This window comes from Bufo gargarizans, chromosome 1 (assembly GCF_014858855.1).
Source record: "Bufo gargarizans isolate SCDJY-AF-19 chromosome 1, ASM1485885v1, whole genome shotgun sequence".
Classification (NCBI taxonomy): domain Eukaryota; kingdom Metazoa; phylum Chordata; class Amphibia; order Anura; family Bufonidae; genus Bufo; species Bufo gargarizans.
The window spans coordinates 361,400,309-361,417,154 of NC_058080.1; the positions used below are offsets into that span (position 1 = coordinate 361,400,309).

At 48.3% G+C, this 16,846-nt stretch overlaps 1 protein-coding gene across 1 annotated transcript; it reads left to right on the forward strand.

The window, feature by feature from the left end:
* The first annotated feature begins 5,197 nt into the window (after nt 1-5,197).
* On the forward strand, nt 5,198-16,029 carry LOC122930194 (lamina-associated polypeptide 2-like). The gene is made up of 2 exons (XM_044283457.1): nt 5,198-6,260; nt 15,772-16,029. Exons 1-2 carry the CDS (start codon nt 5,271-5,273, stop codon nt 16,027-16,029), a joined length of 1,248 nt encoding a protein of 415 aa, XP_044139392.1. The 5' UTR covers nt 5,198-5,270.
* Nucleotides 16,030-16,846: the final 817 nt, after the last annotated feature.

Here is a 16,846-nt window from a genome sequence, read left to right on the forward strand (position 1 = left end):
AGGGGTGCAACAGGGGGCTTCAAATGGGACATGGTATAAACAAAACCAGTCCTGCAAAATCTGCCTTCCAAAACCCATATGGTGTTCCCCTCCTTCTATGTGCTACCGTTCGGCCAAACAGTAGTTTACGACCACATATGGGGTGTTTTTGCAAACTACAGAATCAGGGCAACCCATTTTGAGTGTTGTTTGGCAGTTAACCCTTGTTTTACTCCTAGAAAAAATTGATTATATTGGAAAATTTTCCAAAAAATTGAAATTTCATAATTGTTTCTCCATCTGCCATTAACTCTTGTGGAACACCTAAAGGGTTAACAAAGTTTGTAAACCCAGTTTTGAATACCTTGAGGGGTGTACTTTCTTAGATGGAGTCACTTTTTTGAAATTTCTATTCTAGGGGTGCAACAGGGGGCTTCAAATGGGACATGGTATAAACAAAACCAGTCCTGCAAAATCTGCCTTCCAAAACCCATATGGTGTTCCCCTCCTTCTATGTGCTACCGTTCGGCCAAACAGTAGTTTACGACCACATATGGGGTGTTTTTGCAAACTACAGAATCAGGGCAACCCATTTTGAGTGTTGTTTGGCAGTTAACCCTTATTTTACTCCTGGAAAAAATTTATTATATTGGAAAATTTTCCAAAAAATAGAAATTTCAAAATTGTTTCTCCATCTGCCATTAACTCTTGTGGAACACCTAAAGGGTTAATAAAGTTTGAAAAAACAGTTTTGAATACCTTGAGGGGTGTAGTTTCTAGAATGGGGTCATTTTTGGGAGGTTTCTATTATCTAAGCCTCACAATATGACTTCAAACCTGAACTGGTCCATAAAAAGTGGGATTTTGAAGATTTCTCAAAAATTTCAAAATTTGCTTCTAAACTTCTAAGCCTTGTAACATCCCCAAAAAATAAAATATCATTCCCAAAATGCTACAAACATGAAGTAGACATATGGGGAATGTAAAGTCATCACAATTTTTGGGGGTATTACTATGTATTACAGAAGTAGAGAAACTGAAACTTTGAAATTTGCTAATTTTTCAAAATTTTTGGTAAAAAATGTATTTTTTTATGCAAAAAAAATAACTTTTTTGACCCAATTTTAGCAGTGTCATGAAGTACAATATGTGACGAAAAAACAATCTCAGAACGGCCTGGGTAAGTCAAAGCGTTTGAAAGTTATGAGCACTTAAAGGGACACTGGTCAGATTTGCAAAAAATGGCCCGGTCCTTAAGGTGAAAATGAGCCCGGTCCTTAAGGGGTTAAGCTGGCCCCCCTCATGGCCCTATGTGTCCTCCACAGGTCCCCCCATATAACAGCGCCCTCCACAGGTCCCCCCATATAACAGCGCCCTCCACAGGTCCCCCCATATAACAGCGCCCTCCACAGGTCCCCCCATATAACAGCGCCCTCCACAGGTCCCCCCATATAACAGCGCCCTCCACAGGTCCCCCCATATAACAGCGCCCTCCACAGGTCCCCCCATATAACAGCGCCCTCCACAGGTCCCCCCATATAACAGCGCCCTCCACAGGTCCCCCCATATAACAGCGCCCTCCACAGGTCCCCCCATATAACAGCGCCCTCCACAGGTCCCCCCATATAACAGCGCCCTCCACAGGTCCCCCCATAGCTCAGCGCCCTCCACAGGTCCCCCCACAGCTCAGCGCCCTCCACAGGTCCCCCCACAGCTCAGCGCCCTCCACAGGTCCCCCCACAACTCAGCGCCCTCCACAGGTCCCCCCACAACTCAGCGCCCTCCACAGGTCCCCCCACAACTCAGCGCCCTCCACAGGTCCCCCCACAACTCAGCGCCCTCCACAGGTCCCCCCACAACTCAGCGCCCTCCACAGGTCCCCCCACAACTCAGCGCCCTCCACAGGTCCCCCCACAACTCAGCGCCCTCCACAGGTCCCCCCACAACTCAGCGCCCTCCACAGGTCCCCCCACAACTCAGCGCCCTCCACAGGTCCCCCCACAACTCAGCGCCCTCCACAGGTCCCCCCACAACTCAGCGCCCTCCACAGGTCCCCCCACAACTCAGCGCCCTCCACAGGTCCCCCCACAACTCAGCGCCCTCCACAGGTCCCCCCACAACTCAGCGCCCTCCACAGGTCCCCCCACAACTCAGCGCCCTCCACAGGTCCCCCCACAACTCAGCGCCCTCCACAGGTCCCCCCACAACTCAGCGCCCTCCACAGGTCCCCCCACAACTCAGCGCCCTCCACAGGTCCCCCCACAACTCAGCGCCCTCCACAGGTCCCCCCACAACTCAGCGCCCTCCACAGGTCCCCCCACAACTCAGCGCCCTCCACAGGTCCCCCCACAACTCAGCGCCCTCCACAGGTCCCCCCACAACTCAGCGCCCTCCACAGGTCCCCCCACAACTCAGCGCCCTCCACAGGTCCCCCCACAACTCAGTCATACCCAGCCGCGTCAGCGGCTCATATGGGAAAATCCAAGCAAATAGACCTCTAGCACAATTCCTTGCATCGCATATCGTTATCGCAATTTTTAGGGCCCTAATCGCAATCGCACAAAATTCCCATATCGTGCAGCCCTACTTCAAACATAGAGGAACATAATTCAAAAGGGAGGGAAATTATATTGATGTGCCATTGGCACCACCTGAAGACAGATGAGAATAATGCAATTGATAACCCCTGTAGCTGCAAAAAAAACAATGGACAAAACAAAGGCAAACACGTTGTGCCAAAACGTATTGATCAAGAACGAATGCCTTTCTGAAGACATAACTAGTCTTATGAGTATACATCAATATGCTGTACATAGTCCTACTGTACCAAATGGGAGGAGCATATCACAAGGCTTCCTCAGCGATAGTACCAGCGAAGGGTTTTCACTCTAAGGTGACAAAGTTTTTATTCCAGCACATAAATCCTTATCTATGTTTTATGAAGGCATGAAACGTGACCCAGGTGCTGCTCTATATATCTGTTCTAGTGAGGCCATTGTTCGGTTAGAATGGGATTTCAGATTTCTTGGACACCAGAGATTCTGAATAGAGTAAGAGTCTTAAGCCCGATGTGGCAGACTGTTAGCGGAAAGCTTTCCCTCCTGGCAATCGTCTGTTCACTAGCAGAGGAGCGATCACAATGCCATCACTCGTCCCCATGCTGGTGGCAGATCATTATTAGACACCACAACCGGCAAATTATTTTTAAACATGTCAAAAGATTTGGATTGCCCGATGATCATTACCAATCCTTACCAAAAACTGCATGTATCACTTGTGTTTTTTAGTGCAGATTTGATGTAGAATTTCCGCAGTTCTCAGCCTTGCTTCAAAAGGGTGAAATCCGCACACAAAATAAAATGTTGCAGAATTTAAAATTCGCACAGCAGCTCAATTTCTGCATGGGGAAAAAAAAGCAAAGTGTACATATAATGTCTAAGGTCATTAACTTTGGTTGTTCTGTATTATGCTGTGGTTTTTCGGCAATGTGTGCAGGTACGCATAGGGTTCCTTTATAGATGGGGCCTGAATCTCTCCCAGACGTTTAGCTGTTGTAATTGCAATAAGAAATGTCATCTTATGAAAGAAGTGTTTTACAGGGATTTCTTGTAAAGGTTCGTTTGGATAACCAATCAAGCCATTAAAAGACATTTAGGTTTGACCGACAATACACTAATGTGTATGGGAGACTGATGCTATGCAGGCTGGTTGAAGGCCCAGGACACTCATTGCTTTCCTGGAGCAAGGTTTTTGACCATAGAATTTCCAGATGTTCCCTCTTAGATTGTTCTTCTTGACTTCAGGAAAAACGTTTTTCCGAATTCAAAAGTATCACTAGGAATTTCCTTTGCTGATTGCAGACGAGGTTTCTTCTGGTTTAACACCCATTATTACCAGATTGGTAGACCTCTATTTACTTGCAGTTTTTGTCTTTATCAGTACAAAATCATCCAGGTATGGAAGTATGCTTTGTCCTTGTCTCCTCAGGAAGGCCACTACCTCTATAATTCAGCATTTTCCATAATTGTAGCAGTAGTTGCTTTTAAAGACTCAATTTTGAATTTCCTGTAAACAATCCAGTTGTTCAGATACTTCAGGTATATAATTATTAAGTATGATCCATTGGGCTACCCTGAAATCATTATTGGGTTTATTGAGGTTGAGAAGAAATGCCCTAGCCTTCCCTCCTTTAGAATAATACCAACAGCTGGACTTGCCCATATAGAGATCTGTTCTGTGAACTTGAGGGACAAAAGGGTTGTTTCTTAACCACTTCAGCCCCGCTAGGTGAAACCCCCTTCATGACCAGAGCACTTTTTACACTTCGGCACTACACTACTTTCACCGTTTATCGCTTGGTCATGCAACTTACCACCCAAATGAATTTTACCTCCTTTTCTTCTCACTAATGGAGCTTTCATTTGGTGGTATTTTATTGCTGCTGACATTTTAACTTTTTTTGTTATTAATCAAAATGTAACGATTTTTCCATAGCATCATCACGACGGCATACAAGGAGATTGACCCCTGACCTCTGTAGGGGCAGGAACAGAGAAAGGTTAAATACCCTCCTCCCACCACCAACACCAGTGTTTCCTGTCCCTACAGAGGACAGGGCAGAGAAAGGTCTCCCTGTATGCAGGGAGATGAAGCTTGGAATTCAGCGTGGATACCTTAAGAAATCGCCGGCATCCTGCATGGCGTCCCCCTGCCCTCCCGCGGTCCAGTACTAACGCTGGGCAGGGGTGTGGGGCTCTACCTCGTCCCGATTTTCGGGGCCTGTTCCCTGGCGCAGTCTCCCTTCCGGCATCATCGCGGCAGCTGGGTGCGCGCCGGCGCATTGGGCGCATATGTTTGACGTCACGGCCGGCGACCCGGAAGTGACGTCAGTGGCGGCAGCGTGGAGCTTAATTTAAAAACCGAGGCCTGCTCCGGACAAACGCTCCCAGGATCGGTCCCCCACTGTGCGGAACCCTTACCTTTCGGAAGAGGCGACCATGTCGGTACCGGAGCGGTCCCCCAGAGCTGAGCCGCCGCCAGCACTTCTAACTGTGAGTCCCCTTCGGGGGTATTTATGAATGGGTCAGGGAGTCTGTTGATCCCCCTCTCCCACGATGATATTAGGGGGGGGAGGAGGAGCGGGCTCTTGCTACATGCTCAGTGCAGCTACGGCAGGGCGCAGGCTCCTACATCCACCCCGCCCCCCCCCCTCCCCCCACCCTCCTCTTGGTGGGCCATATCCCTTATACTTGCCGTTTCATCTCTTTTAGGCAAAAGAAACCCCGAAAAAGATGGGGAAGTCACTCAAATGTGTCTCCTGCTCTAGTAGACTCCCTGACGGCTACCCCAAAAAACTGTGCAAGCCTTGTATCTCAAATATCGTACGGGATGAGGCACCCTCCCTAAAAGAGGAGTTAAAAACTATGATTCAGGAGGAGATCCGTTCATCCCTGGCCCACCTGTCCGCTAATCCCCCCGATTTGCCGCAACCAAAGAAGAAGCGGGCTAGATCCCCATCCCCCTCTGATATAGAAGTCGTTGCGGAGGAAAGTGCCCACTCTGTTAAGTCTTGGGAGGAGGGGGAGAGAGTCTCTGACTCAGAAGACGATGGACGTAGATATTATTTTTCTACGGAAGAAATGTCCGACCTTCTGAAGGCTGTAAGGTCGACCATGGGTGTGGAGGAGGTACAACGTACCCATTCGGTACAAGAGGAGATGTTTGGGGGCCTGAGGGTTAAGAAGACCCGTGTGTTTCCCATCAATGAAAGCATTAGGGATATGATCCTTGATGAGTGGACAGACCCAGAAAAACGACTGGGAGTCCCGGCAACGTTCAAAAATAGGTTGCTATTTGATCCGGAGGAATCTAAAATTTTCAATGAAATTCCCAAGATTGATGTACAGGTGGCCAAAGTGAACAAAAAGACGTCCCTTCCATTCGAGGATGCCTCCCAACTCAAAGATTCAATGGATCGTAAGGCGGACAGTCTCCTCAGGAAATCCTGGGAGGCGGCCATGTTTAACGTTAAAACCAATATTGCGGCTACTTCAGTCGCCCGGTCCATGTATCTTTGGTTGGGAGAGTTGGAAACTCATATTAAAGACAGAGCGTCTAGGGAGCAGATTCTGGAGTCTCTCCCCCTTTTAAAGTCGGCCACGGCTTTCCTGGCGGATGCCTCTGCCGAATCAGTTCGGTTCTCCGCCAGAGATGCAGCACTCTCCAATGCAGCTAGGAGAGCCCTCTGGATGAAGTGTTGGTCGGGGGATAAGACATCTAAGTTAGGGATGAGCGAACTCGAACTGTATAGTTCGGGTTCGTACCGAATTTTGGGGTGTCCGTGACACGGACCCGAACCCGGACATTTTCGTAAAAGTTCGGGTTCGGTGTTCGTCGCTTTCTTGGCGCTTTTGTGACGCTTTCTTGGCGCTTTTTGAAAGGCTGCAAAGCAGCCAATCAACAAGCGTCATACTACTTGCCCCAAGAGGCCATCACAGCCATGCCTACTATTGGCATGGCTGTGATTGGCCAGAGCACCATGTGACCCAGCCTCTATTTAAGCTGGAGTCACATAGCGCCGCCCGTCACTCTGCTCTGATTAGCGTAGGGAGAGGTTGCGGCTGCGACAGTAGGGCGAGATTAGGCAGATTAACTCCTCCAAAGGACTTGATTAACTGATCGATCTGCAGCTGTGGATCATTGAGCTGCTGATCCTCAATTGCTCACTGTTTTTAGGCTGCCCAGACCGTTTGTCAGTCACATTTTTCTGGGGTGATCGGCGGCCATTTTGTGTCTTGTGGTGCGCCAGCACAAGCTGCGACCAAGTGCATTTAACCCTCAATGGTGTGGTTGTTTTTTGGCTAAAGCCTACATCAGGGTGAAGCTGTCACACCAAGTGCATTTAACCAGCAATAGTCTGTTCATTTTTTGGCCATATACAAAATCAGGGGCAAGCTGCGCCTGTCACCAAGTGCATTTAACCCTCAATGGTGTGGTTGTTTTTTGGCTAAAGCCTACATCAGGGTAAAGCTGTCACACCAAGTGCATTTAACCAGCAATAGTCTGTTCATTTTTTGGCCATATACAAAATCAGGGGCAAGCTGCGCCTGTCACCAAGTGCATTTAACCCTCAATGGTGTGGTTGTTTTTTGGCTAAAGCCTACATCAGGGTGAAGCTGTCACACCAAGTGCATTTAACCAGCAATAGTCTGTTCATTTTTTGGCCATATACAAAATCAGGGGCAAGCTGCGCCTGTCACCAAGTGCATTTAACCCTCAATGGTGTGGTTGTTTTTTGGCTAAAGCCTACATCAGGGTGAAGCTGTCACACCAAGTGCATTTAACCAGCAATAGTCTGTTCATTTTTTGGCCATATACAAAATCAGGGGCAAGCTGCGCCTGTCACCAAGTGCATTTAACCCTCAATGGTGTGGTTGTTTTCTGGCTAAAGCCTACATCAGGGTGAAGCTGTCACACCAAGTGCATTTAACCAGCAATAGTCTGTTTATTTTTTGGCCATATACTACATCAGGGGCAAGCTGCGCCCGTCACCAAGTGCATTTAACCCTCAGTAGTGTGGTTGGTCAAGCTGTGACACCAAGTGCATTTAACCAGCAATAGTCTGTTCATTTTTTGGCCATATACTACATCAGGGGCAAGCTGCGCCCGTCACCAAGTGCATTTAACCAGCAATAGTGTGGTTATTTTTTGGCCATATCCCAGTCTAATTCTGTCACTAAATCCATACCGGTCACCCAGCGCCTAAATACTAGGCCTCAAATTTATATCCCGCTAAATCTCTCGTTACCGCTGTCCTGTTGTAGCTGGGAAAGTTATTTAGTGTCCGTCAAAGCACATTTTTTGTTCTGGGTTGAAGTACAATTCCCAATTTAGCAATTTCAATATTTAGTGGTTTCTGCTATATCAGAGCTATTTGAAATCTATCCCTAAAAGGGTATATAATATTCAAGGTGCACATTGGGTCATTCAGAATAACTTCACACACACCCGCTACTGTGTATTTTCAAGTCTAATTCTGTCACTAAACCCATACCTGTCACCCAGCGCCTAAATACTAGGCCTCAAATTTATATCCTGCTAAATCTCTCGTTACCGCTGTCCTGTTGTAGCTGGGAAAGTTATTTAGTGTCCGTCAAAGCACATTTTTTGTTCTGGGTTGAAGTACAATTCCCAATTTAGCAATTTCATAATTTAGTGGTTTCTGCTATATCAGAGCTATTTGAAATCTATCCCTAAAAGGGTATATAATATTCAAGGTGCACATTGGGTCATTCAGAATAACTTCACACACACCCGCTACTGTGTATTTTCAAGTCTAATTCTGTCACTAAACCCATACCTGTCACCCAGCGCCTAAATACTAGGCCTCAAATTTATATCCTGCTAAATCTCTCGTTACCGCTGTCCTGTTGTAGCTGGGAAAGTTATTTAGTGTCCGTCAAAGCACATTTTTTGTTCTGGGTTGAAATACAATTCCCAATTTAGCAATTTCATAATTTAGTGGTTTCTGCTATATCAGAGCTATTTGAAATCTATCCCTAAAAGGGTAGATCATATTGAAGGTGCACATAGGGTCATTCAGAATAACTTCACACACACCCGCTACTGTGTATTTCCAAGTCTAATTCTGTTACTAAACCCATACCTGTCACCCAGCGCCTAAATACTAGCCCTCAAATTTATATCCCGCTAAATCTCTCGTTACCGCTGTCCTGTTGTAGCTGGGAAAGTTATTTAGTGTCCGTCAAAGCACATTTTTTGTTCTGGGTTGAAGTACAATTCCCAATTTAGCAATTTCATAATTTAGTGGTTTCTGCTATATCAGAGCTATTTGAAATCTATCCCTAAAAGGGTATATAATATTCAAGGTGCACATTGGGTCATTCAGAATAACTTCACACACACCCGCTACTGTGTATTTCCAAGTCTAATTCTGTCACTAAACCCATACCTGTCACCCAGCGCCTAAATACTAGGCCTCAAATTTATATCCTGCTAAATCTCTCGTTACCGCTGTACTGTTGTTGCTTGGAAAGATATTTAGTGTCCGTCAAAGCACATTTTTTGTTCTGGGTTGAAGTACAATTCCCAATTTAGCAATTTCATAATTTAGTGGTTTCTGCTATATCAGAGCTATTTGAAATCTATCCCTAAAAGGGTATATAATATTCAAGGTGCACATTGGGTCATTCAGAATAACTTCACACACACCCGCTACTGTGTATTTTCAAGTCTAATTCTGTCACTAAACCCATACCTGTCACCCAGCGCCTAAATACTAGGCCTCAAATTTATATCCTGCTAAATCTCTCGTTACCGCTGTCCTGTTGTAGCTGGGAAAGTTATTTAGTGTCCGTCAAAGCACATTTTTTCTTCTGGGTTGAAATACAATTCCCAATTTAGCAATTTCATAATTTAGTGGTTTCTGCTATATCAGAGCTATTTGAAATCTATCCCTAAAAGGGTAGATCATATTGAAGGTGCACATAGGGTCATTCAGAATAACTTCACACACACCCGCTACTGTGTATTTCCAAGTCTAATTCTGTCACTAAACCCATACCTGTCACCCAGCGCCTAAATACTAGGCCTCAAATTTATATCCCGCTAAATCTCTCGTTACCGCTGTCCTGTTGTAGCTGGGAAAGTTATTTAGTGTCCGTCAAAGCACATTTTTTGTTCTGGGTTGAAGTACAATTCCCAATTTAGCAATTTCATAATTTAGTGGTTTCTGCTATATCAGAGCTATTTGAAATCTATCCCTAAAAGGGTATATAATATTCAAGGTGCACATTGGGTCATTCAGAATAACTTCACACACACCCGCTACTGTGTATTTCCAAGTCTAATTCTGTCACTAAACCCATACCTGTCACCCAGCGCCTAAATACTAGGCCTCAAATTTATATCCCGCTAAATCTCTCGTTACCGCTGTCCTGTTGTGGCTGGGAAAGTTATTTAGTGTCCGTCAAAGCACATTTTTTGTTCTGGGTTGAAATACAATTCCCAATTTAGCAATTTCATAATTTAGTCGTTTCTGCTATATCAGAGCTATTTGAAATCTATCCCTAAAAGGGTAGATCATATTGAAGGTGCACATAGGGTCATTCAGAATAACTTCACACACACGCTTCTGTGCATTTCCAAGTCTAATTCTGTCACTAAATCCATACCGGTCACCCAGCGCCTAAATACTAGGCCTCAAATTTATATCCCGCTGAATTTGAATACAATACATTGGGCCAAATAATATATTTGTTGTTGTGGTGAACCATAACAATGAGAAAAACATCTAGTAAGGGACGCGGACGTGGACATGGTCGTGGTGGTGTTAGTGGACCCTCTGGTGCTGGGAGAGGACGTGGCCGTTCTGCCACATCCACACGTCCTAGTGTACCAACTACCTCAGGTCCCAGTAGCCGCCAGAATTTACAGCGATATATGGTGGGGCCCAATGCCGTTCTAAGGATGGTAAGGCCTGAGCAGGTACAGGCATTAGTCAATTGGGTGGCCGACAGTGGATCCAGCACGTTCACATTATCTCCCACCCAGTCTTCTGCAGAAAGCGCACAGATGGCGCCTGAAAACCAACCCCATCAGTCTGTCACATCACCCCCATGCATACCAGGGAAACTGTCTCAGCCTCAAGTTATGCAGCAGTCTCTTATGCTGTTTGAAGACTCCGCTGGCAGGGTTTCCCAAGGGCATCCACCTAGCCCTTCCCCAGCGGTGAAAGACATAGAATGCACTGACGCACAACCACTTATGTTTCCTGATGATGAGGACATGGGAATACCACCTCAGCATGTCTCTGATGATGACGAAACACAGGTGCCAACTGCTGCGTCTTTCTGCAGTGTGCAGACTGAACAGGAGGTCAGGGATCAAGACTGGGTGGAAGACGATGCAGGGGACGATGAGGTCCTAGACCCCACATGGAATGAAGGTCGTGCCACTGACTTTCACAGTTCGGAGGAAGAGGCAGTGGTGAGACCGAGCCAACAGCGTAGCAAAAGAGGGAGCAGTGGGCAAAAGCAGAACACCCGCCGCCAAGAGACTCCGCCTGCTACTGACCGCCGCCATCTGGGACCGAGCACCCCAAAGGCAGCTTCAAGGAGTTCCCTGGCATGGCACTTCTTCAAACAATGTGCTGACGACAAGACCCGAGTGGTTTGCACGCTGTGCCATCAGAGCCTGAAGCGAGGCATTAACGTTCTGAACCTGAGCACAACCTGCATGACCAGGCACCTGCATGCAAAGCATGAACTGCAGTGGAGTAAACACCTTAAAACCAAGGAAGTCACTCAGGCTCCCCCTGCTACCTCTTCTGCTGCTGCCGCCTCGGCCTATTCTGCTGCTGCCGCCTCGGCCTCTTCCTCCGCCTCTGGAGGAACGTTGGCACCTGCCGCCCAGCAAACAGGGGATGTACCACCAACACCACCACCACCACCTCCGTCACCAAGCGTCTCAACCATGTCACACGCCAGCGTTCAGCTCTCCATCTCACAAACATTTGATAGAAAGCGTAAATTCCCACCTAGCCACCCTCGATCCCTGGCCCTGAATGCCAGCATTTCTAAACTACTGGCCTATGAAATGCTGTCATTTAGGCTGGTGGACACAGACAGCTTCAAACAGCTCATGTCGCTTGCTGTCCCACAGTATGTTGTTCCCAGCCGGCACTACTTCTCCAAGAGAGCCGTGCCTTCCCTGCACAACCAAGTATCCGATAAAATCAAGTGTGCACTGCGCAACGCCATCTGTAGCAAGGTCCACCTAACCACAGATACGTGGACCAGTAAGCACGGCCAGGGACGCTATATCTCCCTAACTGCACACTGGGTAAATGTAGTGGCAGCTGGGCCCCAGGCGGAGAGCTGTTTGGCGCACGTCCTTCCGCCGCCAAGGATCGCAGGGCAACATTCTTTGCCTCCTGTTGCCACCTCCTCCTTCTCGGCTTCCTCCTCCTCTTCTTCCACCTGCTCATCCAGTCAGCCACACACCTTCACCACCAACTTCAGCACAGCCCGGGGTAAACGTCAGCAGGCCATTCTGAAACTCATATGTTTGGGGGACAGGCCCCACACCGCACAGGAGTTGTGGCGGGGTATTGAACAACAGACCGACGAGTGGTTGCTGCCGGTGAGCCTCAAGCCCGGCCTGGTGGTGTGTGATAATGGGCGAAATCTCGTTGCAGCTCTGGGACTAGCCAATTTGACGCACATCCCTTGCTTGGCGCATGTGCTGAATTTGGTGGTGCAGAAGTTCATTCACAACTACCCCGACATGTCAGAGCTGCTGCATAAAGTGCGGGCCGTCTGTTCGCGCTTCCGGCGTTCACATCCTGCCGCTGCTCGCCTGTCTGCGCTACAGCGTAACTTCGGCCTTCCCGCTCACCGCCTCATATGCGACGTGCCCACCAGGTGGAACTCCACCTTGCACATGCTGGACAGACTGTGCGAGCAGCAGCAGGCCATAGTGGAGTTTCAGCTGCAGCACGCACGGGTCAGTCGCACTACAGAACAGCACCACTTCACCACCAATGACTGGGCCTCCATGCGAGACCTGTGTGCCCTGTTGCGCTGTTTCGAGTACTCCACCAACATGGCCAGTGGCGATGACACCGTTATCAGCGTTACAATACCACTTCTATGTCTCCTTGAGAAAACACTTAGGGCGATGATGGAAGAGGAGGTGGCCCAGGAGGAGGAGGAGGAGGAGGAGGAAGAGGGGTCATTTTTAGCACTTTCAGGCCAGTCTCTTCGAAGTGACTCAGAGGGAGGTTTTTGGCAACAGCAGAGGCCAGGTACAAATGTGGCCAGCCAGGGCCCACTACTGGAGGACGAGGAGGACGAGGATGAGGAGGAGGTGGAGGAGGATGAGGATGAAGCATGGTCACAGCGGGGTGGCACCCAACGCAGCTCGGGTCCATCACTGGTGCGTGGCTGGGGGGAAAGGCAGGACGATGACGATACGCCTCCCACAGAGGACAGCTTGTCCTTACCCCTGGGCAGCCTGGCACACATGAGCGACTACATGCTGCAGTGCCTGCGCAACGACAGCAGAGTTGCCCACATTTTAACCTGTGCGGACTACTGGGTTGCCACCCTGCTGGATCCACGCTACAAAGACAATGTGCCCACCTTACTTCCTGCACTGGAGCGTGATAGGAAGATGCGCGAGTACAAGCGCACGTTGGTAGACGCGCTACTGAGAGCATTCCCAAATGTCACAGGGGAACAAGTGGAAGCCCAAGGCCAAGGCAGAGGAGGAGCAAGAGGTCGCCAAGGCAGCTGTGTCACGGCCAGCTCCTCTGAGGGCAGGGTTAGCATGGCAGAGATGTGGAAAACTTTTGTCAACACGCCACAGCTAACTGCACCACCACCTGATACGCAACGTGTTAGCAGGAGGCAACATTTCACTAACATGGTGGAACAGTACGTGTGCACACCCGTCCACGTACTGACTGATGGTTCGGCCCCATTCAACTTCTGGGTCTCTAAATTGTCCACGTGGCCAGAGCTAGCCTTTTATGCCTTGGAGGTGCTGGCCTGCCCGGCAGCCAGCGTTTTGTCTGAACGTGTATTCAGCACGGCAGGGGGCGTCATTACAGACAAACGCAGCCGCCTGTCTACAGCCAATGTGGACAAGCTGACGTTCATAAAAATGAACCAGGCATGGATCCCACAGGACCTGTCCGTCCCTTGTCCAGATTAGACATTAACTACCTCCCCATAACCATATATTATTGGACTCCAGGGCACTTCCTCATTCAATCCTATTTTTATTTTCATTTTACCATTATATTGCAAGGCTACCCAAAGTTGAATGAACCTCTCCTCTGCCTGTGTGCTAGGCCTAAATATATGCCAATGGATTGTTGCAGTGGTGGCTGACGTGAAGCCTCATTCTCTGCTATGACATGCAGACTGATTCTCTGGTGACATGAAGCCAGATTGTCTGTTACGGGACCTCTCTCCTCTGCCTGGGTGCTGGGCCTGAATTTATGACAATGGACTGTTGCAGTGGTGGGTGACGTGAAGCCTGATTCTCTGCTATGACATGCAGACTGATTCTCTGGTGACATGAAGCCAGATCCTCTGTTACGGGACCTCTCTCCTCTGCCTGGGTGCTGGGCCTAAATTTATGAAAATGGACTGTTGCAGTGGTGGGTGACGTGAAGCCTCATTCTCTGCTATGACATGCAGACTGATTCTCTGCTGACATGAAGCCAGATTGTCTGTTACGGGACCTCTCTCCTCTGCCTGTGTGCTAGGCCTAAATATATGCCAATGGATTGTTGCAGTGGTGGCTGACGTGAAGCCTGATTCTCTGCTATGACATGCAGACTGATTCTCTGGTGACATGAAGCCAGATCCTCTGTTACGGGACCTCTCTCCTCTGCCTGGGTGCTGGGCCTAAATATCTGACAATGGACTGTTGCATTGGTGGCTGACGTGAAGCCTGATTCTCTGCTATGATATGAAGACTGATTCTCTGCTGACATGAAGCCAGATTGTCTGTTACGGGACCTCTCTCCTCTGCCTGTGTGCTAGGCCTAAATATATGCCAATGGATTGTTGCAGTGGTGGCTGACGTGAAGCCTGATTCTCTGCTATGACATGCAGACTGATTCTCTGGTGACATGAAGCCAGATCCTCTGTTACGGGACCTCTCTCCTCTGCCTGGGTGCTGGGCCTAAATGTATGAAAATGGACTGTTGCAGTGGTGGGTGACGTGAAGCCTGATTCTCTGCTATGACATGCAGACTGATTCTCTGGTGACATGAAGCCAGATCCTCTGTTACGGGACCTCTCTCCTCTGCCTGGGTGCTGGGCCTAAATTTATGAAAATGGACTGTTGCAGTGGTGGGTGACGTGAAGCCTCATTCTCTGCTATGACATGCAGACTGATTCTCTGCTGACATGAAGCCAGATTGTCTGTTACGGGACCTCTCTCCTCTGCCTGGGTGCTGGGCCTGAATTTATGACAATGGACTGTTGCAGTGGTGGCTGACGTGAAGCCTGATTCTCTGCTATGATATGAAGACTGATTCTCTGCTGACATGAAGCCAGATTGTCTGTTACGGGACCTCTCTCCTCTGCCTGGGTGCCGGAGCCTAAATATCTGAGAATGGACTGTTCCAGTGGTGGGTAACGGGAAGCCAGATTCTCTGCTATGATATGAAGACTGATTCTCTGCTGACATGAAGCCAGATTGTCTGTTACGGGACCTCTCTCCTCTGCCTGGGTGCTGGGCCTAAATTTATGAAAATGGACTATTACAGTGGTGGGTGACGTGAAGCCTGATTCTCTGCTATGACATGAAGACTGATTCTCTGCTGACATGAAGCCAGATTGTCTGTTACGGGACCTCTCTCCTCTGCCTGGGTGCCGGGGCCTAAATATCTGAGAATGGACTGTTCCAGTGGTGGGTGACGGGAAGCCAGATTCTCTGCTATGGAACCTCTCTCCAATTGATTTTGGTTAATTTTTATTTATTTAATTTTTATTTTAATTAATTTCCCTATCCACATTTGTTTGCAGGGGATTTACCTACATGTTGCTGCCTTTTGCAGCCCTCTAGCCCTTTCCTGGGCTGTTTTACAGCCGTTTTAGTGCCGAAAAGTTCGGGTCCCCATTGACTTCAATGGGGTTCGGGTTCGGGACGAAGTTCGGATCGGGTTCGGATCCCGAACCCGAACATTTCCGGGATGTTCGGCCGAACTTCTCGAACCCGAACATCCAGGTGTTCGCTCAACTCTAATCTAAGTTAAAGCTTTGCTCCATCCCCTTTTCCGGAGAATACGTGTTTGGCCCGGTGCTAGATAAGATCCTAGAGAAGGCCGCGGATAAGAAGAAGGGGTTTCCGGAAGATCGCCCTTCCAAACGTCGGTATCCTTTTCGCCCCCCCTCGGGTCAAGAAAGGAGCTACAGGGGAAAAGGGAAATCAGGGCGTTGGAGTTACCCAAAAGGAGGAAGAGGAAGAGGTCAGTCCTTCTCCCAGCAGAAACCTTCAGATAAGCAATGACGCCGGAGTGGGGGGAAGACTCTCAAGATTCCTGGGATCATGGGAATCCATCTCCCAGAACCCCTGGATTTCCAAGGTAGTCGGTACAGGCTATCAGATAGAGTGGTCTTCAAGACCCCCAAACAAATTTTCTCTGACACGGTTCCAAACGAACCTTTGGCAAGGAGTCCAGAAACTTCTTCAGATGAATGTAATCTCTCCGGTCCCACCTCTAGAAAGAGGCAAGGGGTTTTATTCAACTTTATTTTTAATCAGAAAAAAAGAAGGTACCTTTCGGACGATCATAAACCTGAAACCTCTAAACAAGTTCATCCGTTATCAGAAATTCAGGATGGAGACCCTAACATCTACAATCCCTCTATTAAGCAAAGACGTCTTCATGTGCACTATAGACCTGCGAGACGCTTATTACCATATTCCCATTCACGCCAGCTCCCAGTGTTTTCTCCGGTTTGCAATCCAGGATATATCAGGAAACGTCCATCACTACCAGTTCAGAGCCCTTCCCTTCGGGATTTCGTCTGCCCCGAGAATATTTACCAAAGTGGTGGTAGAGATGGTTGCCTTCGCCCGAAGACAGGGACTCATGATAATCCCCTATTTGGACGATTTCCTTCTGGTCAGCGAAAGTCGCAACCAAACCAATTCAAATCTGAAGGTCTTTCTCTCCATCCTAGACGACCTGGGGTGGATCGTAAACGAGGAAAAGTCCGTCCTCACCCCCTCAAGGGAAGTTCGTTTCTTAGGTATGATCCTGGACTCCCGAAAGCAAGCAGTGTTCCTACCTCGGGACAAAATATCAGTTCTCCAACAAAAG